At 41.9% G+C, this 25,609-nt stretch overlaps 1 protein-coding gene across 1 annotated transcript; it reads right to left on the bottom strand.

Moving 5' to 3' along the window:
- Nucleotides 1-479: 479 nt before the first annotated feature.
- On the bottom strand, nt 480-24,853 carry stox1 (storkhead box 1). The gene is made up of 4 exons (XM_074676552.1): nt 24,290-24,853; nt 5,658-5,810; nt 1,540-4,129; nt 480-918 (listed from the first exon to the last, which is right to left on the bottom strand). The coding sequence occupies exons 1-4, from the start codon at nt 24,618-24,620 to the stop codon at nt 765-767; spliced, it is 3,228 nt and encodes a 1,075-aa protein (XP_074532653.1). The 5' UTR covers nt 24,621-24,853; the 3' UTR covers nt 480-764.
- Nucleotides 24,854-25,609: the final 756 nt, after the last annotated feature.

Raw genomic sequence — 25,609 nt, 5'->3', positions numbered from 1 at the left:
CTTGTGGCGCCGCTCTCAGTGACCCAGAAGAGCGGGGTGGTATCAGCGGTGGCTTATTTACATATGAAGGTCACGCCCACTAAATCAGAGCGTTCTGAACAGAGGGGCTATGAGAGCCTGGAAACAATGCTGCTGTTATTGATCTATTGGCTTTTTGGACCAAAACATGTTACCATTTCATGAAGACATCAATGATCCATATTAAACTGCAGAAAAGGAGCAGAATATGGGACCTTTAAATTAGATAATAATATTGATAATAATAACCAGGCTGTAATGTTTGTATTTTTGCAATGAATTGCAGTCCAAGATATAACTTTATTTTTAAAGTTATTGATTTAACTTTGATGCCACAGGTAAATGTTTTTTAATGGCAAAAATATGTGGACAAGAAAAAACAACTCTTGTTGAAATATACAGTTTTATTCATTAATTGCTACATCATGAGAGAAAGAAGACACTTAAATGAGATGTTACTGCTTTGAAATGTTCAAACGATGAATAATGAGGAGAAGATATCTGTACATTTTTATCACAAATAAAGTCAATATCATGCGAGTAAACAAAGTACTTATAGAGTAGAGAAATTAAAGCTAATTTCCTTTAAAATTATTTACAAAAAGAAAAGTATATATATATATATTCTACACCTGTACACTGCCCACTTTAAACTATCACCATGTAAAATGTGTTAGTGGGTGAGTTTGTGATGACGTAGTTGCATAGAGCTGAGAATTGAAGCAGGGTGTTGGTTTCTTCATCCATCAAACGTTCATGACCGGAGTTAGCTGAAGCAGTGAGCTCTGCGTTCGGATGGTGCTGCTCTTTGAATGCAGTTTCTCCAGGTTTTGCAGGAAGCCCCTTCTCTTAAGACCCTCCAGAATGACTGTGTTGCTGGAGGCCAGACTGACTCGGGTCCTGTAGCAAGAAAAAAAGTTGCATGAGGTTGATTACGTCTATAAATATTCCACATACTCTATACGGGGTGATGTGTTCGTGAAAGCCATCTGTCCGCTAACATACTTGGGTGCAACCCAAGTTCAGCGTCATAAAGGAGTCTTTTCTGCCTTTTTGATTACGACATGAGAGTTAAAGTGCTGCTCACCAATTACAAATAATTATCAAAATGAGTCCCTTCTGTCCAAATGCTGGAAGCTATAATTGGTCACGAGGTGTTTGCTCAGCTTGCTTTAAAGGAAAAAGCTCAAATTGGGAAGAAGGCCAACCACACACATGTAACCTAGAGGTTAACTAACACAAGTGTTGTGTTTATTTTGCCTGTCTCCGCAAAAATGTGGAGGGTGAGCGTAGTGTAGAGATCCTTTAAGGTGTAAAAACTAGAGACGACCCTGGCTGGTCAATGCTGAGGGTTTAGATACATTTGTTCTCAGTCTGTGCTTGGTTATCTCTCTTTCTGTAAAATTCAGTGGTGTTGAAAAGATACTTCTGGTCTCAAAGAGACCTATTATGAAATAGAAACACAATATTGCAGTATCATATAACACCTAATGTGAAAGAGTACAAAGGAGAGGCACTCACCGAGGAGAGTCTATACCGCTGTCTCCCGTTATGCTCTGGTTCTCTAACATTTCCACACCTTCCCCGCTGTCCATCCCTCTGGCTCCATTGGGCATGCTCAGAGCAGCTCTGTGTGCCTGAGATACGCCCGTCTCAATGAACTTATCGTCCTGCACTTCCTCCACATCAGCTGCCCAGTGAGCAGATTCACCGTCTCCCTCGTCAGCTGACTTGCGGACAGTCTCTGAGTCTGACTCCATCTCGCTGGTCTGGCAGTAGTCGAAGATGCTGCTGTCTGCAACTTCAGATGGTTCCAAATCAAGGCCGACCTCGTGATGGGTCGTTCTGGTTTCACTTTGTGTTCCTGGGGATCTCGTCCGCTGATTGAGTCTCCAGCTGCTCTCTTCAGGTCTGGTGGGGCTGAGGGGGACATCCCTTTTGATTTCTTTGAAAGTACTTTGCCTTGAGTCTTGTACTGAGGCAGCTTGTGGTTGGTGAAAGTCAGCGTTGTAAAAGTGACGGTTGGTTCCCTGATACTGTAAATCTGAGTCATGGCTACGATAAACCAACTTGTGGTCACGGATGTTCCCTAAACTTGTTTGGTACGCATTTGTAGCATCAATTACCTCCTCCTCATTCAGACACAAGGAGCTGCAGGCATCTTCGTCCTCTTGTTCTGCTACTCTCCGATACAGCCTATAGTCATCCTCGATGAAGCCATCAGTGTCCGTTATCGAGAAAGTCCTATCAGCTATCAGATCGGTCCTTTCTCCTTGGCTCGTGATACTTTCCTCTCTGTTGTGGATAACAAAAGGTCTTACCTCCTGTTGTTCCTGTGTGGCTGTACTTTCACAGGTCTGCTGGTGTGAAAGGGGTTCATCTGGCCTTGGGACTTCATCTCTTTGAGGGTTGGAGAGTCTGAGGGAGTGTTTCCGCTGTAGTGAAGGCCTAGGCCAGGGCAGAGTTTGGTCATATGAGGGATAGGTGGGGCGGATTACAATGGCGTTGGAGTTTGGTTGGATATCAGCACAGCCATTATCTGTAGTTTGGTTTTGGTCTGCCTCCTGACAGGGTCTGTTTTCCCTCTCCCAGCACTCCTTGCCCTCCCTCTGATGTCGCACCTTGTCGTCTATCCGGAGCGTACTGCTCTGTGGGTAGGCTGAGCTGTAGTCGAGCGGCAGCTCTCTGCTGAGCTTTATCTCTGATTGGAGCCGATGATCAGTAGGGTGGTCTCTCTCATGGAAACAGTTGTACCTATCTTCAGATGCAGGAGATTTCCCAGCATGCTCTCCTGCTTTTGCTCGATGTGGGTCCCATGATTTGGAGCGCTGACTTGCTCGTTCCTTCCTTCCTGGCGCTGAAGTCTTTCCTTCTTTTGTTTCTCGTCTTCTGTGCTCTTTGTTGATGTTGGTAGGGATAGCTGGCTCAGCTTCTCTGATTGGGCTCGTCTGGAAAGGGTTTTCGATACGTTTCTTATAAAGAGATTTTCCCTCAACGGCTACACCATCTTCTGCTTGATCTGGTTCGTCTACAGGGATTTCCACTCTGAGCCTCGACGGGATCAAATCCTCCCCCTCTGGATAATCATCCACACATATCGGGGCCTTAGTCTTAACCCTCTCCTTCTCCCTTTCTCTTTGTTTCTCTCTGGAGGAATGGGCCCTCCTCCTGCTGCGAGAGGCCTTCTGAGCAGATCTTTTCCCTGCTCCTGCCTTGGATGAGTGATGATGTCTTGGTTTGGAGACAGTTAGGATCTCAGTTGACATTCCTTTGTCTACTCCCTTATCATCCCTTTCCAGACCTCTGTCCAACACTCTGTCCAGGCCTCTTTCTTTCCTCTCCTCCAGCTTCTTCATTAAGACTGTATGGCGTGTCAGGTTGTCCACAGTCAGTTCAGGGTTGATGCGTTTGATAATGGCATGCTCCAGATCACGAGGTAAGTTGTTGAGGTCATCTTCGTCTCTCACTGGCCACTCTTCTGGAGGAAACTGGCCTGAAAATGATGCATACTCCTTCTTTGGTTTCTCCTTTTTACCTCCATTCCTCCTGAACAAACTGAGACCAAACTTCCTCCCTGGTTTGTTGTCTTTTTCTTTGCGACCGGTGGCATTAGTAGTTGCCGTAGTTTTGCTGATCTCACTTGCTTGGCAATCCACAGCCGTGGACGTGGACTGATGTTGCACTGTGGGTTTGTGATCCAACGGTCGCGGCCACTTTAAACTCTTGCCTGTGCATTCACTGATGGAAACAGAGACAGAATGCTGGTCTGGGACAGTAGAGGGAGGGACGGTGGCTGTCACAGTGTTGGTAATGCTGGTTGGTGTTTGAACAGGGGTGAAGCAGCTGCAAGACTTGCAGTGTGCAACCGGTAGAGTCTGAGAGCTCTCGATACAAGCATCATTGCTCAACAGGTAAGTGATGGGTGGAGGTGAGGGCGGGTCATCTGCTGGCCCAGAGGCCCACCAGTTCTTCTCTCGGACCATGTTATTGGTGATGAAATAAGTCTGAGGTGTGACGATGAAGTAACCCTCGCCTGTGTGGTAGATTTTGCGCTCCTTTATCAGAGTTCCAAGAGCGTTGTAGAGGATGTCCTGAGTGGGGATGGTTATTCCTGTGACACAAACAGAAAAGAGAGGAGAGAGGAAATAATTATGCAGGGTGTCCACGGGGTCTTAAAAAGTATTAAAAGTTGATAAGTCAGTTGTGGGAAAATTAAGGCCCTTAAAAAGTTTTAGAAAGTCTTAATCCTGATGTTATGAGGTATTAAATTTTAGTAGTATTTAAGGTTTGACTCCAAAAGTATCCATGAATATTTGTTTTCCTTCTTGTGACTGTTGCAAATCAACCTGACACGCCAGACAGACAGTTCCATATCTGCCACGAAAATGGTCCGTCTGGTTCAAAAATGTTGTCAAGGTCTGAACCTTCAAAAATAACCACACCTGGTGATTGGACGATCATTCTGCTCGTCACATTATTCACAGACCAACGTGAGGATCTAGAAAATCTTAAGCATTTCAAAGTATTTCTCTCTAGATCATAAGAGCCTCCTGAGAAAATTTCTCAGACTTTTGAGGACTTGGGATCTTGGATTCTTACGATTTCAAGAAAGCTTCCCCCAGCTTCCCCTGATCTCAGTTGTTTTGGAACAAAATTTCATTGTTCAAATCACCTTTTTACTGGATACAACACGATGAGATAAGGTATTAATCAATACAGTTACGAAGCGCTGTTGTTGGAGACGTGACAACAAGCAAAGTTGTAATTTTGTGGGGTGCGGGCTATATGCAGCACTAGCAGCCCAACATGTCCGTAGGCTAATGTGACAACAAACTCAGTTTAGTTGTTTAGTAGTTAGTTTAGTTTTAGTTTTAGTTTAGTTTAGTGGCCATCGGTATGTAACGCTGATAGAAAGCAAATAACACAATCTCAAGCACATATCCTAAATTTTGACAATGATGAAATAAAATTCTTGTTTTTTTTATGCAAGTTGGCCTTAAATAACTGCTAGTACTTTTTGTGGGAATGGGAATGTCAATTAACCTGCCTTTAGTTTCATTTATTCTTTCAAGCTTCATTCCTTCTCAGTTTACCTAATTTATGTTAAAATGAAAACTACAACTGTCAAAGATCTGCTGCTAACAACAGCTTTAAGTCACGATAATGTCTTGGGACTTTATGAAAGGTTTTTTAAAAAAGGCTTAAAAAGGTATTGAATTTAACCTCAGGATTTCAGCATATACCCTTTTTATGTTCGGAGGACTTGGTCCCAACATCATGTCCCTGTGACGGTCAATTTTTGAAAGGCGACCAGGCAATATGATGTACAATGGAGACACTTTGGTTTCAGAGGGAAATGTGCAAGGAAATTAACCATCCCAAGCCAATAAGTATTTCTCTTTTAAAGCAGAAAATGGAAACTCTTCAGCTTTAGCAGTAAATAAATTAAACGCAGAGAATATCCAGTTACTGCTAAAGAGCTTTAGAGGCTCTGCTGACAGATTATGTGACCTTTAGATAGCTCCAGGTTAACTGTTTTTTCTGCATCCTCTCTTTGTTCAAAACTTCTTATCATCATGACATTAGTATTTTTTTACATCTGCAGCTGAAATGAGATAAGCAGATGTTTTGTGAATTACCTGGGTGGGCTTTGCTCATGTAATTCACAAGCGCTTCCTGGTTGACGACGATCTGAGAGGAGTTCATGTCTGAGATGACAGAGCACAACACCTCCGACAAGGGAATGAACTGGGACTGTGGGACTGCAGACATCTGCACCGGTGACAGATCACCTGAAACACACAAACATGTGAAGCGATTATTGGCGGAAAACAGGTGGGTCTGCTGCAGAAAATACAAACACACCTGGGTTAGGGGAGTCTCGCTCTGGCTTGAGCTGCCAGTGAAAACAACCTGAAGTTCTAAAGTTGACATTCCTTTCTTAACCACCTTCTAAATCATGACCGAGGTGGTCTATTTATGTGAGTTATATGAACCATGCCTGACTGCCTTTGAAAATTCCATCTGTATCGAGATAGACCGCAGAATTCCATTACTCCCACAGAAACGACCACAGCTCTGCCTGCTGGGCAGATCAGATATCCTGCCCCACATATCACACAGCCCCACACGTCCAGGGGTCTCCCTAAGACAAACATGTTACCCAAAGTGAGAGAGGCTGAGAAAAAAGACAGAGACAGTCTTAGAGACATTCGTCTTCGAAAAATATTACTGAGCATTCAAACAAACCGTGGGACCCCGTAAGACAAAAGCCACAGAGCCCTTGAAACATAAAATGTAGCTGCTTTAAAGATTACCAGACATTTTAGATTTTATTAAATATTACAGGATAAAAAAAATCAGCAGAATGTCACATATGGAAAAACGTAATTCAAAACAACATGCAGTCAGGCAAACAGGGGTTGGAGGGTAAAGTTTAATGAAGGAGCAGGAACGGACAAACAGCATTAATTAGACAAAACAGTTGTTTTATGATCATTTCTTAACACATATATAGACATTTATGGCTCCAATTGGATCATTTCAAACTAATCGTGCTTCGACTTTACATCTTGGGTGGGCCCAAAGGTCCACGGCCCATTCACTTTCTGACAGGCCTCAAACTTTTCTTTGAATTTTTTTCTTTCTTTTTAAAAAATCTGTTTTAATGACGAATATTATAAGATTTTGTCGCTTTAAAAATGAGCCAAGTTTGGCAATCCTGTAGCCTGTTGGTAAATAGTTAAGAATCATTCAGTCTCATGTTATACCTGTAGGACTAGAGAATGATATCAAAAAAGACTGTAGATATTTATTTTTTTTTATTTAACTGTGGTTAATATTGCTGGTCTTACAGCCTATAACACATGGAAAGTTGAGGCAGCGCAGCCCATTGAGCGCTACTCTTTGGCTGATACCATTGAGAGCCGTTGCAGTCCAACGCACTATGTTATACAACTTTATCGAACATTAAAGGATCAAAAATCAACCAAACCTGCTTTAAAACATACATAATAATATTAATATCCATTTAGTAATATAGTTATTTACTAACTTTTGTAATTCAAGGCCCACCCAAAATTGAAATCATGGCTTCGTCTCTGCTTTTCAGCTAGATAAATAAATTCCTTTTAAATCAATTGAAACATCTTTAAAGCAATATTCAGCATAGTATACTCCTGACCTAGTGGCTTCAATGTGTACAACACATATAGAGTCTATACCATAAACTGTATGAAACATGGACATAGTCTCCCCAACGTCAACCGTCTGTTTCTGAAATAGAATTTTGAAGCAGATCGGCTATCACGGCCATATAGGTAGTGGCAAGAGCTTCACGTACAGCTATAGGGCGCCTGTCGGTCACGTGACTCGAGCTGTGCCTCTGATTGGGTGAGCCTGGGTATCCTCTGAACTGCAGAGTTAGAAAAAAAATCACCGCCTGTACAGTGGGTGCCGGTAGTAAAATTAGCGACTCAGACAGGAGACGTTTTTTGAACCAGGCAGTAAATAGGTTAATTTCTGCTTTGTAAACAGCTTTTTTTGGCTTGGTGTGTATGTGACTTCTGGTACCTCTGGACCCAGCCTCAAGGGAACACTCGAAAAACAGCAGATTGCGGCACTCACTGTTTCAACTCCTGTCGTCATTCATTTGCTGATTGTCTACCTGCACACTGCTGTAAACATTTCCTGTCATAACCAATAAAGAATAAACTTTAAAGACTTCTTTAATTTCAGTGGACACATATATGCAAATTAGAATCCACCTGCTCGCCGTACATTATTTCTTTCATAAAAACCTTAAGATGAAAGTTCCAGGAACAGAGTTGAGTTCAAATGTTCATGTATGTATGTACAGTGAGAGATTATAATGGGTTGTGGTTTGCTATAGCTTAGGTGTGGTTATGGTTACAATAAGAATGTGGATGGAGGGTTTTATTACTCTGCATGACTGCATTTAAATCCCTGAGATTACACGTTGAAACCTCTGAGTGATAACAGAAAAGGAAAATTGAGAAATGTTATTTTAGCCTATGTAGCTTTTATAGACCCTTATTTGTGTTGGAGGTGTCTTTATGATGAAAAACATTGATATACTGACACCAGAATCTGCTTTTTAGAGCTAAGTCTCCACAAAAATACCCATACAATATAAACAGAGCACAGATGTTTACTTGTAAGAGGTGAGTTCAATAAAGCACCCAAACAAACCAGATCCCACTGCTGGTGAATGATTAGCATCTGAACCGAGCTAGTACAGACTCCCTTTATAAACTGCAGACAAGGGCATGAACACAACCTTACTCACAGGACTGGAAAATTAGCTTGGGTTAATCAGCTACATGTCATTAATGTAAGGAAGGAAGTGTACGAGATTAAAAAAAAAAAACAGCAGAGATTTAACTAGAAGTGCTGCAAGTACCTGATTTATCCAGAACAATCTGTTTGCACGCAAAAAGAGCTGTGTAGAAAACTTTTTGTTTAAATGTTTGAACTCAGACCTTGTTGCGTGCAAGTGTGAGTGATTCCCACATCAACCCCAGGTGATACAACGAAAACACTGCCAGGCTCACACTTCGAGTAAACTAAACATTTACAGCCCTCACACTTGAACCACTTATGTCTGAGGCAGGTAAAATAAACAACAAATCTGATATCTGCTGTAGCAAAGTCTGACAGATCACACTCACAGAAACACATCCAGCACTAGCAGTAATGACTTTTGTTTGACAGGAAGTGTGTTAACAGTCAAATATCACTTTTCTCTGCTGCACATCATCACGATAAATGAGGGCTACAGCCTGTGCTGCTTTATTGTAGTGACTTTGTGCTTTACAGAAGTTAGTAATTTTTAATTTTCAAAGGTGAAAACTAATGTTATGTACCAGTACTAGATTTTAAGCGGGGGATTTCGCTCCAGCAACACTTCACACAAGTTTACTCGAGTTTTACCAGAGGCTAAAAGGTGAAATGTTTAATCTTCAGCAAGATATATTTCAAGCTAAGTAAGTTACAAAACAATTAACAGCACAGTGGGCTCTCTCAGGGCTCGTAATTCTCACAGAGAGGGGTCTTTCTCTATAAAACTGATCCCATGACACACCGGGGGGATTGTAAAGAAAACCCATCTGCCATTCCTCACCGCCGACAGAAGACGTTAATCTGACTAAACCTCCGAGCGGATATCTCAATGGGAGTCTCCCTGGGCAGTGAATTAGTGCTGCTGACTTAGCTCCTCATTGTTGTTAACTTCCTATAGGAATGTCGGGCCGGTCGTCCATGTAGTGACCACTTCATCCAGCTGTAAACAGGAAAAAAGGCAGGAAAGATATGGAGTCAGGGGACGAGGGTGGCACTACATAAACGCCTTAAAAATGAAGTGAAAACACTTCTTTCCTTAAACAACTCCCGGGCGGCATTTATGCAGCAGCAGTTTTAGGACATCAAGTCTTACTGATGTCCCAGTTTCAAGGAGGATATCCTGCCTGGAAGCAGGATTTATACTCATAGGGGGTTAAAAAAAAAAGCAACAACCATGTGTGTCTTCAGGGTTTTTTTTTTTTTTTTAACTTTATATGGTTTATTTGTTGGTTGTGGACACTAAACTGGTTTTGTCTCCAGTAACATTTTTACTATTTTTGCTCCTGTGTTTGTAGATCCCACATGTAACCATGGCTGCATTGTTTACATGTGAAATCAGCTGTTAGCAGCCTTTAGCTTTCAATGCTTACTGGTGCAAGGCCTGATGTTTCCCACGAGGTAAAGAGAAGGAGGTGAGGACGATGTGCTGGTTCTCAGGTGTGAGCCAAGAAGTGACGACATGGACCTGTCCTTCCATCCATCGTTATTGGGAACGTTAGATCTATCAACAATAAAATGGACGAGCTAGCCGTGCTAACCCAGCAACAGAGGGAATACCAGAAAGCAGAGTGGCATCATGCTATTCACAGACATGGCTAACGGAGCTAACACCAGACACCAACGCCACATTGGAGGAACTCCACCTGCTGTGAGCAGACAGGATCCAGGAGACAGAGACTGAATAGACTGCTGAAGAAGCTCAGTCCTGGACCCTGTGGAGTCGGAGGCTGGCTGAACTGGAGAATGATGGACAAGCTGTCATCACCTATTTTCTTATGGACCTTTTTGCACTTTCTTACTTTTGTTTTCTTGATTGCTGCTGTGACTCCCGAATTTCCCCTCAGAGAAAAATAAAGTATTTTCCATTCTATTCTATACATTTTTGTGTAAAAAATACGCCTCACCATCCCAGTGCCTGGGTTTGGCCACCCCAGTTCAAACAGGCTAGACACACCCCTGCTAATAACATTCAAGTATTACATTCTGGGAGCAATATAAAGTTATAAGATGAAAAAAAGCGAGACTGAAAACATAGAGGTGAAACAAAAAGACAACACTGAACCTAGAGCAGTTTATTTATGGGAAAAAGTAACAGAAAGAGGATTAGTGTTTATTGAGTCTAACTTTAGCAGGCGTGACGGTTGTGGAGGTTTGCTGTCTTCTCTCAAGGGGGAAACAGACCTCTGTGTTCTTGTAATCTTAGACCAGGCTGCTGACTTTACACTCATTGTCATACACTGAATGAATACCCAGCTCCGTGCCATGGCAACCGAACTCTGTGCCACGAAGAAGAGGGAGGGAGACGAGGCTTGACTCAAAGAGGCAGAGGTTTGATATAAAGAGTGTGTTTACCCCCTAAGTGTTGGTCCGTCTCTGGGATGGCGAGGAGAAAAAAACAGAGAGAAATCAGAGTTATCTCAGTATCAGGTTGAAAAGTTTGTCTTTGTATCATGTAGTGCAAACAGGGGGTGTTTTACTTAAGCTGTCAGTAAGCTTTACAAATGGTTTGTATGCCTAAGCCTGAGCCTCATTCTTGGAGCTTGATCCAAAAAGGCACCTGGTCCTGGTAGAGTTCTTGTTCCTGAAGGCTTCTCTAAGTTCCGTTTGGAGAAGAGGTCAAGGCTCCATCAAGAACTGTTCGAGTCCAGTTGCTTTTATCGAATCAGGCTCGGAGACACGCTCCATGATGTTCTCTGGAACAACTCAAATCACTTTGGGTTTTTAAAAAACTGGCTCTGTTAGAGTTTGACCTGCAGCAACAAAACCACAACTTGGTCGCATGATGGGGAGTTTAGGTTTCATCGTTTTGGAGATTTTGGAGCAATGAAAACACGGATATGTCAGCAACGGCTGCACAGATTGTTTCTTGCGTGCCATGAACATTAGATACAAGAAATTGGAGACTAAAACACAGAGAAGGGGCTCTCTTTGGTTCTGTTCAGTAGAAGATCTTGGCTAGATCTGAATTCTATTATCTTTTAAAATGAAGCCAAAGTACCTCTGGTCAGGGGCAAACCACATGCCATTGAAGTATAAAAGAGAAATCGTAACTTGACTTTAATGGTCTTAGTTTTAGTACCTTTAGAATAAATTGAAAAACCATGTTCTCTGCCCCACAGAGAGACTGAGACTGAAATCATGCATTTCTTCCTCAAGTCATTAGCTTTATATTGAAGGGAAAAAAAGCGACTTGGGGTATAAAAATGAGAAAAAGCTTGAAGCTGAGAGCCCGGACTGTGGAGATGACTGACACAGACCTTCTCTCTCTGTTCCCTCTGAGATCTTTCTGGCTGCAGACGCTGATCAATGCCACATGTATTCTCATGGCTGCATCGTTAGCTGCTCTCAGAGCCACATGAGTCCAATTTCATAAGTGATTGCATTACCTCAAGTCCGAAAAAAAACCCTGACTTTATACACCATACAGTGCATACTGCAGCGCTGCCATCAGCTGCATTAACCCAGATTGAAAATAAAGTCATTTCCTTTTTCTGCCGTCTCTGGGTAATCTTTACTGAACTGAGGCAGAAAATCCTAATTCTGGTGAAGTATTGTGCAAAATGACGTGCAAAGCGACACAAAGTAAGAGAGATTTAAGACACGCAGCAATGCATTGCCCAGCATTATTTCATGAAGATCAGCCTCCCTGACCTTTGGCAGACACATTTCTGCACTCTTCACACGCAAAAACCTTCTTTCATCTGCAGCACACACATCAGCTAATCAGGTCTATGATGAACAAGGTAATGTGCTTTCAACCCGGTTCACTGATTGCCAAATTAAGCATTTTCAAATTGTAGCATCTCATTTTAATCAGGGTTAGACATGAGCTAACGGTCTACACACCTGCACCGTGGAAGTTTTTCCCCTCTCATTCTTCCTCTCTATACGCTGGATTAAAAAGTCATCCTCTTGTACTCCAATGGCATGTAATCCTTGCTGCGGAAATCCCTACATTTTAATTTAGGTTGGATCTTGTCTCTTTTAAAACCTGGGAACCAAAACAGCTGATCTGTGCCCAGCAGATGGAAAAACGCTATGTTTAAGAAACTGTGTCTCTGATGGCAAAGTAAAGTGCTGAATATTTTCTGGATAAAGCAACACTTACACTTATCGTAAAATTAGCTTAATTACAGGATTAGGTTTGCTCTCCCTTCCTTGTCCGTTTCTTGTCATTTTTTCATCTCTTTTTCGTCGTCTGTATTTGGAGTGGGTCATTACTTTGCATGGTTCATTTGTTGGTCGTGGACACCAAACTGGTTTTGTCTTCAGTGATATATTTAGAGATCCTACATGTAACCATGGCTGCATCGTTTACATGTGAAATCAGCTGTAAGCAGCCTGTAGCATGTCAATGCTAACTGGTGCAAGGCCTGATGTTTCCCCACAAGGTGAGGAGAAGGAGGTGATGACTGCTGGTTATCAGGTGTGAGCTAAGAAGTGACGACATCAACCTGCCCTCCCATCCATCGTTATTGGGAACGTAAGATCTATCTCCAATAAGATGGACGAGCTAGCCGTGCTAACCCAGCAACAGAGGGAATACTAGAAGGCAGAGTAGCATCATGCTATTCACAGACATGGCTAACAGAGCTAACACTGGACGATAACGCCATGTAGGAGGAACTTCACCTGCTGTGAGCAGACAGGATCAGGAGACAGAAGCTCAGTCCTGGACCCTGTGGAGCTGGAGGCTGGCTGACTAGACAATGATGGACAAGCTGTCATCATCTATTTTCTTTCTTCTGTTCTATTCTATTCTATTCTATTCTATTCTATTCTATTCTTTCTTTAAATGAGCTAAATCGTAGGGTCAAATTAGCTCTTTCTGCATCTTGTGAGCTGGGTACTCACTTCTAAATGAGGAGAACCTCATACAACCCCAGTTAAAAAAAGCTGAACTATCCCTTTAATTAACATGATTGATACAAATCTTGTCAGGGTTTCAGCAAAAGTCATGTATTCATTCATGGGTACCAAAAAGGGAGTACAGTATGTGACAGAATCCCAGGTAACATCTCTCTGAACCATCGTGCTTCAGCCCCTCACACCAGGGCCCCTCTGGAAACACACACCCACACCGACACACACCATCTTATCTCATCCTGGTCCCGTCTAATCTTTTAGGCTCCACTAAGCAAACAGGCTAATCTTCTCTCCCCGTCATTAAGGACACACTGCACGGCATTCAACATCAACTTGAAGCTGCCCAAATTGCAAATCCCCCTTCTCTTCTCCCATCAACTGAGACCATGAGAAGAACACGCTCCAGTGGATCTGCTGGCTGAACGTGAAAAATCTGAGACAGATCTCTGGTGAGACACTGTCAAACATTCATACAGTCAGATTTAGTGTAATGGGAGGAGACCTTGACTGTAACTTATGTCATGAATCCCTTCAAGTCCCACGGCCACTTCCCTTTGTTACTAACTCCAACAGGCCACCAGGGCACCTCCCTCCCTTCCCAATGTGTGCGTGTGTGTGCGCTCATCAGACTTTTAAAAAGGCCTTTACGAGTTTACGTCTTTCAGACCCACACAACACACAGAAGTGGGCGTTGCAGTTAAATGACCCAATAAAGCGAGTGAAAAGATCCCTTCAAGATCCCAACAACCAAACCTCGCCCAGACTAATGACAGCGCTGCCCGTTCCTGTCCCGAAGAAAATACTGTAGCTTCATTCTGCTAATCACATTATATTAGACTGTAGACAAAAAAACATCTGTGTCAAGAAATAAACAGCCCATCTTCGTGTATTGGGTTAAAATGTCATCAGTCTGTCTCCCATCAAACCCACTCAATAATACATCAATAAGCATTAACATAAGGAAGACTGCTTATTGATTGGTTAAAACAATAAAACCTGCCTAAACTTGAAGGTATCGGGTAAATATTTAATCAGACCCATCTGCAGTCCAGCGTGTCCGAGTGCTTTTGTTTAAAAATTAAACAAAAGCTCGGAGGAAAAGACTAAAATCTGGACTGTGCCCTCTTTGTAATCAGCGTCTTGTTGGCTGCAGACTCAAACGAGATAAAATCAGCAGATCTTTTTGCATCGTTTCATGTAATTTAAACTCACTGTCAGGATATTCATGCTGACTTTTTGAATGCTACATCCAGCCGCAAACATTACTCACAAGAAGAGATAAGAGAGAAAGTCAAAATAGCTTGGCTGGAGAGGGTTCATGAGCTAAAATGTCAACCAATTAAACACAGAGGGGCTTTGTGTTGACAGTGATCACCATAGAAACCTTCACTATGGCAGCGACCTGCCACATGCAATACAAAACCAGAGAAGAAGAAGAAACAGCAGCGGATGTATAGTATGGGTATCTTAAATCCAGCTATGGCCTTGAGACTCATTTTGCCTAAAGCAGGCCTTTGACATTAAACATATGTTGGCAGGAAAGCACAGACAGGCTGTGACTAAGACTCTCAAACAGGCTAGAAAACTTCTTTACGCTGACATAGTTGGTTACCACAGATCTTGGCTGCAAATCCCTGCAGCTGCAGTGCCATTAAGTTATGGCTTTACCATCTGATTCACAGACAGAAATGATCCACATCATATTATAATGAACAAAAGACCTGGAGCTGAGATAGAGTGCCAATACCCTGTTATCATGTTCTTGTGAAATAGGAAATACACCCGACCAGGTGTTTAACAGAGGAGCTGCAACAATGAGCAGGTAGGCTGGCCTGTATTTTAGTGCAAAGCCCAAAGTGCTGCATGTCACTTGACACCAACACATTGTAGTGCAGGAAGACTGGATTCTAAGCACAGCACTTTATTTTCCACTCTCTTTACCTGAAACCTCTTCAGACCTGATGGGACACACCCCAACATTTCTGGCTCTCATCTGCACTCAGGAACCTGAACATGAGCTCACAGCCTGCCAGACACCCGGTTATAGTCCAGATACTTAAATGTGCCTACAGCACCTCTATTCTGAGAACGGACATGCATATGTTTTTTTACTTTCTGTTTAAGCTCTGATGAGGAGTTTTTAACTGGGTATGAAACATGAAATTAACAATAATGTCTCATACAGACCTAAAAATGTGAACTAGAACGTCAGCAACAACTTTGTGTTGGGAAAAAAAAACATTACTGCAGGGTACATGTCAGCTAAAGTGACAAGGTGCAAGCTGCTGAAACACAGCCTATACTTTTTGGGACTCTGTGGACACGTTTTTTACCAGTATTTAATACTGTGAAGACCACAATGGTTCCCTTTGTGACCATTAAGTCTAGTAAATGCTTTGTATGTTTCACATTTGCTTTCATTCAGACACATTTAAAAACATAAATATAAAACAAATTGATAGAAATCTTGTTCTAGCATTAGCAGCACCCCTGGATCTGGAAATTGTACTGCCAAAAAACTAAATGAGCTTTGTTTACCAGCCGTATGAAAGTTTGCCATTGTTGTTGACAAACCTCTCTTTAGGAAATCTTGATTCTGATTGGTTAGTGATCAGGAAGTAGTAAAAAAAAGTCTATTAGATTCAAAACTTAGAAATATTGTAGGATTAGATTTTTGTTGAATGACATAAAATAAATGTGTAAAGAAACTGGAGGTGCTGCTTTGTCCAAAAGTTCCTCTTGTGAGCTTTAAAATAGGGAGAGACTGATTATCGGCCGGGCCGATTATCATGGCTGATAATTGGCGTTTTGAGGCATATCGTCATCGGCTTTTTTAAAAATCTGACAGCCGATGAGGGACAAATTTAAAACTGCGTTGTTGTGGCTCTGCTGCAGCTGCTACTCAGTCCTCAGCACTGCCCCACCCACAGTACCATCTGATTGGTTACAAGCAGAGCCATGGCTCCGGTAACAGCCAATCAGCAGTGCAGTTATTACAGTTACTGCAGTTACAATGAAATTTTGGAAAACTTAATTCACTGCAGAAAACTTTAGCTATTTATTTTTTTAAGTTTTTATTTAGCTCAATGAAGCATGCTGCTAAGCCTGGGAACTTTTGAATAAACTCATGCTTAAAGGTATTTGAATGAAGTCAAGTGTTGGAGTTTGCATTGATAAAAATGTTGACACCATTATTTTCACTTTGACTGCAAATATCGGTTATTGGCCTCTTTGACTACAAATAATCGGTATCAGCCCTGAAAAATCCATAGTGGTCTATCTTTATTTTGAAATACCTGCAATATCTCTTACCTAAAAATGGATTGCAAAAGGGTTTGTTGTTTATCAGAGTGATAAAACTGAAAAGAGAAGTGGATAAAATGTTTACTCAGCAGTCCTATGCACCAGTTTCTCTGCTTCTGCCTTTACCCATATCACCAATTCCTTTGAAATCACAATAGGGGCTCAAAAGCTCAATATAAATAAATGTTGGGATCTATCAATGCCCCTCAGCTGTTCTTGGTGTTCCTGATACTCTGGCTGAACTGCTGGTTTCCTATTTCAACTGGATTCATATTAATTGGGATCTCCTTGGTTAATTATACATTACCTCAGACTGTCTTCAATACTCAACAGGAGCCAGAAACATAAGCGCTGGTCAAATTCATGAGACTCATCCATGCAGGTATTGGGGATGTTATCTTAAAGGCCAGTATGATGTCAAACGGTGAGAGCACAAAGCAGCTGTTTGTACAGCATAACAGATTTTCTCAGATGCACAACACCAAAAATTAAAGGTCTTGGCTCATTTTCTTTCTGGGAGGTTTTTCTTTGACATTTTTTTTCTTCAATGATTGGACAGCTGATCTGAGACTGTCTATAATAAGTCAGGGAAGAACAACATAAAAACCTTGAAGCTGCTCTTTTATGAGCGATGAATGATTCCCAAATTTCGTTTTGTATTTTAACCTCTTACTAAGGTTTTTTTTTTTTTTTTTTTTTTTTTAAGTTTTCTGACTTGCTGCCCAACACTACAGGCACCCAGTGTTACACCCAGTCTTGTTCACTCTTAAAACTGCCAGTAAACTTGGTTTGACTACTACAGTGATAAACTAAATCATGTTTGTACATTTTACTCTTTAACCAGTTATTTTGCTCAGAAAAATGCCAGAGTGTGGGTTTCCTCAGTTAGGTCTTAGTCTTGGTGTTTTCTCCAGTCCTACATGTAGCTTTACCCTACAGACACCCCGCCACCAAAACATATGAACACAATCTAAGAGGGTTTCCAGTAGATCCACACCCCTTAATCAAGAGTGATGGCAGTTATTGCTGGCAGATGAAACCCATTTCCTCTTATTAAACCAAGCTCAGCCTGCAGTGGATTCCTGCGTTTGTTATCCCAGCACTCCTGTCCAGTGTCTGCCATATGATCCATTGCTTTTTAACACACTCTAAATGGTCAGCACACCACTCAGTCCCGGTCTTTGAAAGAATCTTTCACTCTTAAACTACAATAACACAGCGCTCTGCTATCACAGAACCAATGTTAGTATGCCAGGGCATTTATCACTGCTAAATGAAGCAAAGAAAACATCCTGCCAGGACAGTGAGGAGTAATAGTAATACCAAATTTAATGCAATATAGCTTCACTTTGTTTTGACCCATTTGTCTGGCCAGAGAGTGAATGAACTTAAATCCCACGTGGGAAACCCAAGCAGCTGCTGACAGGGTGTATAAGCTGAGGGATACAGAGGAAACTCCTCAACTGTTATTGTTGGCACTGCTCCACTCCACCGCTACGGGTGAGTCCAATATTTGTGTCGATAAAAAAGTCCAACATGCCTGATTTGCACCAGGGGTGAGCTTCCTGCTCAATGGAAAAGGATGTGGCTGACAAATGATGTGCTGAGAGGCGTGCATGCACATGTGTTGGCAGTGTGGAGGGTCACATACGGAGACAGAGGTCAAGGTCTCTCATACCTCAGCTATATTGGCCTAATAAAACTATTTTACAGAGAAAAGCAGTAACTTCTAAAGACAAAGGCATAAAACACAACAATAACCATAAAAGGGGCGCCTAACCAGAGAGGGTAATAAAAGAACAATTTCAAACTTTAGGAAAACTCATTTCCTTTAATGGTCCAACATCTAATCCAAGGGTCAGCAACCTTTACTTTAATAAGAGCCATATTGCCTTGGCTCACCTGGATTTAAATCATTCAGGAGCCAAAGAATGTACTTTATCTTCACAATAAAGACAAAAAGTGTATAAAATTCAATACATAGTAAATATCTAGTAAATAATTTTCTAAACAGGAAGAGAGTGACAGTAATTTCTTAGTTGTTTACTTAAAAAAATACATTATTTTCAAATATTACAAAATGTGTTAAGTAATACATTTTAAAAAAATATATTTCAATGAGAAACCTTTTTTTTTTAGTTTTTTTAAATTTCAAAAATTTGCAAAGAGTTAAAAAAATATATGCAAAAATTCTAAAAATATGAATTTAAAAAAATTGCAAAAGTACAAATTAAAAAAATACTACACTTTCAAAAAAATGGAATTTAAATAATATGCAGGAATAAAAAAAAATGAAATTTCACAAGAAAATCAAAAATTTGCAAAATCTTTAGAAAAAAATCTTGATTTAAAAATTAAATTTAAAAAAAAATTGCCAAAAGTTGAAAAAAATGACAAAAACCTAAAAAGATTTGAAAGCTCCATTGCAAGGTGTGATGCATATTTATTCCACCAAAATGTTAATGCATGATTAAATTTAGTGTCAATGTCTATAATCATCAATACTCTCTGTTTGAAAAACAAAAATTCTTTATTTCAGTAATTTTTTTAAGCTACAAGGAGCCACTGCAGAGGAGTCAAAGAGCCACATGAGGCTCCAGACTGGCAGGTTGCAGACCCTTTATCTAGTCAAATATTTTAATGTTGCCATTTAATAAATCCCCCCCTGAGAGTTGAAAAAGATTTTGTGGTTCTGCTCTGATCTAACAAAAGTCAGTCAAACTGACCATCACATTTCAGTCCAAGCACATGTGGTTTAATATTTGGAATATTCTTTCCAAAACATTCCACTTCTGTTTTTGCAAGAACAAGATTACACTCACCGCTGTCAAAACTCAGACTCTTGATCATTTCCAGTTTGGAAAACAGCAGAATATGTTTTGTATAACAGCTTAATGTTGTAATATCAATATTTTGTCATAAGCCCTGTGGAAGAGGAGCGTGTTTATCTTTTTCTACCATTTGAACTCAGATAGCTGTGACTTTAGCTCTTTCTTTGATGACTCTTTAATAACCAGGGAAAAAACAGAGATGTATGTACATCCAGGTGCCGTAAGTTATAAAACTTTCTGAACAGATTTGAGTGTTTAAGTAGAAGCTTAACAAAGGCTGGGCTTTATAGCGTACTCACTTTAAAGATGAAGGGGGGAGAGGCGTGTGTTGGACTAAGACTCTTGGGAATCACTGGTAAATACCTCTGACAGAAGCTGAACAGTGAGGAGGGAACACCTGGATACTGTATTGATGTATGTTTCCCTGTTTGCCTGCTAACAAGCCCCTCTGAAGCTGTGCGACCTCAAGGTGGCTTGTTAGGAAGGAGGTTGTAACCTTTGACCTGTGCTGCTTAGTTAGGACAGGGTGGGCCATTTAAACCTGGTAGGGCCCTGCGAGGGGGTGTCGTGGTTAATAAGCCAACATCTGGAAGAGTTATGACCATTAGTGAAGCGCTTTGAGACCCTGACAAAACACCCTCATGAAAGGAGACACCCCCAGTGTGAAACTGGGACACTTTCAAGTGAGAGGTAAAGAGCAGAGACGAGGCTCTCTGAGCTGGCCAACTCAGGAAATGATCTCAGGAGTAAATGAAGCATTTCAGGAATGCCTCACATGGTATGGCAATATGAAACATACCATTGAAAAAGAAAACTTGACTGAAAAAGTCCCACATAGTCATCCTCGAGCTCAGAGATGGATCTACTTTGTTGCAAACTGGTCAGAATGTCCAGTTTTCTAATGAAAGTGAGAGGTCTGTTTGGAGGACTCATTCATGTCCATGTTCAAGACGACCGTTCACAGAGGACACAGGACACCTCATTACACCAGCGGCTAACTCCATATAAATGTTTCAGCTCTTGGATCCAGGCTCATCCTGCTGCAGGAACAATAGTCAGACTCTAAATAATGCAGGAACCCGCTAACAGTCATTATGAAGCTTCTGGTTTCTACAGCGCCTGGTTAGCCTGGCTACAGTCAGGCAGAACCAATCAGTCTTTGGTGAGAAATTTGTGTGCGTTGCCAACAGCACCTTCAGTATGCACAGCTCTAGAGATGCTACAGCTTAAAACTGCAGATAAAGCTTAAAATTGTAGATAAAGGCTGGCTTGTTAAAGGTCCCATATTCTGCTCCTTTTCTGCAGTTTAATATGGATCACTGATGTCTTCATGAAATGCTAGTAACATGTTTTGGTCCAAAAAGTCAATAAATCAAGCACAGCAGCATTGTTTCCAGGCTCTCATAGCCCCTCTGTTCAGAACGCTCTGATTTAGTGGGCGTGGCCTCATATGTAAATGAGCCATCGCTGGTACCGCCCCGCTCTTCCGTGTCACTGAGAGCGGCGCCACGAGCCCCGAGTGCACAATGTTTAGAAAACAGTGAAGCTCGTGTACCGTAACATTACGGGCTAAAACAACAGGCTAACTGCAGCTAAAGTTAGCACCCTGAAGCTAACACAGAGACAGGGGGGACACTGAGGAAAAGATTTAACATCTGCTCCACAGCACACAGCATTTGAATTACTCACATTTCCAGGATCCCAGGTTTGTTGGCAGATGGTTGGTAATGCGCCTGGATTCAGGACCAGTCTATTCACTAGCCCTCTGTTGTACTGTCCAAAGTTGGAAAAGCAGTCAGCCGTGAGGTGACTAGCACACACATGCACAGTTTTACTGAGTGTAGCTGGCACATTTCCTTGATAAATGAACTCTAGCCACTTAGTCTTGTCTTCTTCCAAGATGGGAAGCTTGTGCATGGAACTATGTGGCTGTTTACAGCTGAAAACAGAGCAGTGATGGCTCTTCAACTTTGGCATTCTCCTCCCTGCTGCTGGGAAGGGGAGTGGGCAGGGAGGGGGTTCGGGGGTATCTGCTCTGGTGGACCAATCAGGTCAGACTTGCTCCTGATTGGTCAAAAAGGGAATCACTGACATCGACAAATCCCCAAAATTCCAACAGCTCGTTTTAGGTCAGGATTTTACATTCACAAGCACTAAGTACAAGTTTGATCATTAAATATCACATTTAATGGGCTGGTAGGAAAGCCTAAGACCCACAAATTTCACTAAAAGACTTAATAAAGTGATTTTTGCACAATACGGGACCTTTAACCTCCTTTTATTCCTTGTTTCGGTCTTTACTTCATAGAAATATGTTCAACAAAATTCAAGCTAGATGGGCTGTTCAATTCGGAAGGGAAACATCTCTTCTGCCAAGAACTCACCCAGCTCCAAAACTACATGACCTCAGTCACCTTTATTTTTCTCCTCACATTGTGTTTTATCTTGTTAATTTGATCTGGAACAAGCTGGGCTATCAGTTTGCCCCTGCTCCCAGTCTGTATGCTTAAGCTATCTCACTGCCTCCCACCTGTAGCTCCATAGTTTGTGCAAAGGCTTGACATTTTTATGAATAACAATAGCAACTAACTTATTGTTGAAATCTGATGCTTGTCCGTCTTAATCAGATAATTTTGTTTTTCAAAGTGAATGGCAACCAAATTTGGACTTTATGCTTCTCACTCATGTCCATCACAAATTAAACTACCACACAGAGGGACAGCAAGGATATCATTTCCAAAACAACACAACAGCAAGGTAAAAAGATGAGGATGTGATTTCTGAGTCTTAGAGGAAGAATGAGGAACACCCTGAAGACGTTCATGAGCTGAAGTGGAAAGGTCAACCTCAGTACCAGTGAGTCCCATTCCCACAAGGATAACAAACACAGCCTGCTCACACTAACTCCTCACCCTGTCTGTTCAGCGCTGCCTAACCTCACCACCATCTCAATCCTCTGTTAATCCTCCTCATCACCTCTTTTTTTATGGCACGAAGCAGACCCAGTAGTGGCTGACGAGACATGAAAACAGAGGAAGCAGCACAAACCATTTATTTACCATCCTGTTTTACACATCTGTTAACTTTCAGCTAATCTTTTAAGCTGGTTTCTTTACCTTCTGTTAAAAAAAAAATCTCCCTTTGCCAGTAAAGTCACGTCCCAACCTTGCTCTGACCTGGAGAAAGGAAATAGGGCTGCTTGAAATTCACTGCATCCCATAACTCATAACATTTCTGTTTTCTAGCTGACATATTTATATCACTACAATGTCAAGGCCCCTGAGCCCATGCCGGATATCAATCCAGGAGTTTGACTTCCACACTCCCTCGCTGGCCATGAAACTGGAGGGGACATCAATCGAGGGTAACAAAAAAAGCAGCGGTGGTGGGCAGGCAGTCGCTGGGTGATTCACTGCTGACTGATTCTCAGTGAGCAGGCAGTAAACCAGCTCCTGACAGGCTGCCAGCACTGATTTCCATACAAATTGCTGCGGTGTGAGGCACTTAGGTTTTGTTAGGGAGGAGAAGGAGGTGACAAGTCCACACAGAGACGTGTTTGCTTACGAGTAACTGGTGTGAAGCTAAAACAAAACTACTTATCGACACCTGCCTTGCATCCATGTGCAAAGAGGGGAAGCAAGGAGTAGAAATACTTTCTGCAGAGTTTTCAGGAAGCTATAGCCACCTGTGTCCAACTGAGCTCCCACGTTGCTTAGGGTAATGGGCTCAGCTCCACCTTTGGCTCACATGCAGTTTTTTTATTTGCTTAGCTGAAGCTCCGGGTCAGAAAATGTCTCACAGCAGGTTGGCATGAGAGCATCGACCTCCTCCCCCAACCCTCTCAGTCGCTCCACACCCTCCCACATCTCCCCTTGTGTGGTCTCTTCTTCCTCTCTTTCGCTTCACATTCCTCCCTTCACTTGTCTGCGCACCGCTCAATCTGACAGAGCTGACAGACTGATGCAAAGTCAACAGAAGCAAGGAGAGCATCCAGATGACCACAAACTGCATTGGGGAACAGTTTCCAACACTTTAACATCCTGTAGTGGTGCATGGACACACGGGCACTCCCTAAATTGTCGCATCTGTCTCCTATAAATGAGAACAGCCTGACACATTCTCAGTTGAACTGTCATAACATCTGAAACCCATGCCTGATTGTCATTTTCTCCAGCGGTCTGTTCTGTCATGCATTTATAGCCCATGAGATCATGCTATAGGAGGCGATCTAGAGGTTCCCATTTATTGTTTCTGTGCAGCTCTGCACTCTAAAACACATCTGTGAGGGCGAGCCAGAGGAGGGGAGACATCAGAAGTAATGACATGGTATACAGAGCTTTGTTAACAAGCTTTGGTAAACACATCACACTGTTGAGAAAAACTCTTTAACACTGAGGGGAAAAGTGTAAGAAGGGAAGAGATGATCTACCTATTGGATTAAAGCAGTGTATGCAAAACGTACAGTGTTGAAATGCACCTTTAATGCAAAGTTTCATCTCCCATGGCAACAGTTTTTGTTCCTGTTAAAATTACCTAAAGATGGTTGAGTTTTATGCACAGCACACAGGTGCAAGGGCTAAAAATGAGAAAGGTATAAAGATAAGCTGACACTTCATCCATGCAACACAATGCTTTTATAATGTTCAAATTTTAAGCAGTGTTTGCTTAAAAAATGTGGAAATAAAGCCACTATTTGTTGAGAATTAAAGGAGAAAAATCAAGATGGCTTTCCATTTTTTGGACAAAGTGTCAGTATCTTCATTTTTCAACATCCACAGGACAAGTTTTACTGTTTTTACGCAGCTGTCACAACAAATGTCACAGGATTGTAACTTTCCGGACTTCAGGTATGCAGGAAAGTTGAGCTACTCGACTTGACATCATCAAAATGAGTTTTTTTTTTTACATACCGACAGCTTTGATGATAAATCCTTTGGGGGACCTCAGCGCTCGGCGCATCCACGCTTCTCTCAGCACCTCCAGGTTGTTCGCGTTCCCGTGAATGAAAAGCACCAAACTTTCCATCCATCCCTGAAAGTAAACTTCAGCAATCGCTTTGACAAGTCTCTTATTCCAGAAACTGCGCAGGTTCTGCGCCCTAAAGTCCGCAAATATCTCCTGACCGCTCGTAGTGTTGGCGTTAAATTTCCCTCCTCCAGCGCACAAACTCTCCTCGTCCGGGCCGAGGACTACGGCGAGCGAGGCGGCGGCGAGCTGGACAACCCGCTGCTGGTGTGACATTTTCAGCTCCCTTATCGGCTCCTGGAGGGAGCTACCACGCCAGGAGTTAAAATGCACTTCCTAAAAGACACTTTTCCTCCGTGAAAATCCAAACAGGCTCCGTGTTTCACCTTGCATTCCTCCAGTTTGCGTCTGAGTCTGAGCCGGAGACGAGCACGTCTGACTGGTTTCTCTGGGCTCCCAGGGAAACCAGTGGCTGCGGCGGAGAGAGGAGGAGGAGGAGGGCTCATCTGCTGCTGGGTCACACAGGTAGACCTCCCACTCATGATGCACTAAGTGTGTATGTGTGAGTGGGTTTTTGTTTTCAACAGTCTTACTGACAGGTGCTGTTTGATTCCTGACTTTCAAATGAGAAACATTTTGACTTTGAATACATTTAGTTAAGGTTTAAAGACGTTTTGTTCGCTCACCGAACGTTATACCACGATTTGAGAAGTTACCCGGATGTGCGGCCACAATGGAGGTTCACGAACGAAAATATTGAATGATAGACGATGGCGGTAAAATATGATTTTAAGATGTCTTATTCGCCCATAGTTGTGTAAAAACATAAAGCAAAATAAAACTTTTAGCGAAGGACTCAGCCAGCAAGAAAATGAGAGAGATTTTGAATAATTACGCCAAATAAGTGGAAGAGACCCATACGAGGAGTTAGCATCTTTATCATCATCTACCCAAAGGTATGAAAACAAAGATGTTCCCGCTATAATTTTCATGGGGGAGGGGGTCCATGTTGTAAATGATGCTCTTTTGAGAAGGACTTACTTTTAAAAAGCCACCTGAAAGACTCTGAGTTTTACTTATGTACTACTTATCACTGTGAATAACCTCTTAAACTCTATCATAAAATATTTACTTTTACTAAAGTGTGATTTTAAGATGCAACGGACAGAGGACATGACCTACCTGGCAGGAAATGCTGCGAGAAGACTCAAATGTTGAGATTAATGACAGATTACTGCCTTGCAAATCCTAATGTAGCTAAATAA

The sequence above is a fragment of the Halichoeres trimaculatus genome, unplaced genomic scaffold (genome assembly GCF_033239565.1).
Source record: "Halichoeres trimaculatus isolate MK-OKI-2021-1 unplaced genomic scaffold, fHalTri1.1 fHalTri1_scaffold_8, whole genome shotgun sequence".
Classification (NCBI taxonomy): Eukaryota; Metazoa; Chordata; class Actinopteri; order Labriformes; family Labridae; genus Halichoeres; species Halichoeres trimaculatus.
The sequence above is the reverse complement of the archived record's forward strand: the minus strand, read 5'-3'. Positions and strand labels throughout refer to the sequence as shown.

Bases quoted from the DNA above. Each gene is read 5' to 3' on its own strand.
- stox1 (XM_074676552.1), bottom strand. From the start codon at position 24,620: ATGTCACACCAGCAGCGGGTTGTCCAGCTCGCCGCCGCCTCGCTCGCC. The intron at 5,811-24,289 runs GTATGTAAAAAA...TGTGTGTTTCAG, and splicing joins ATTTATCATCAAAGCTGTCG to GTGATCTGTCACCGGTGCAG. The intron at 919-1,539 runs GTGAGTGCCTCT...TTCTTGCTACAG, and splicing joins AGCGGTATAGACTCTCCTCG to GACCCGAGTCAGTCTGGCCT.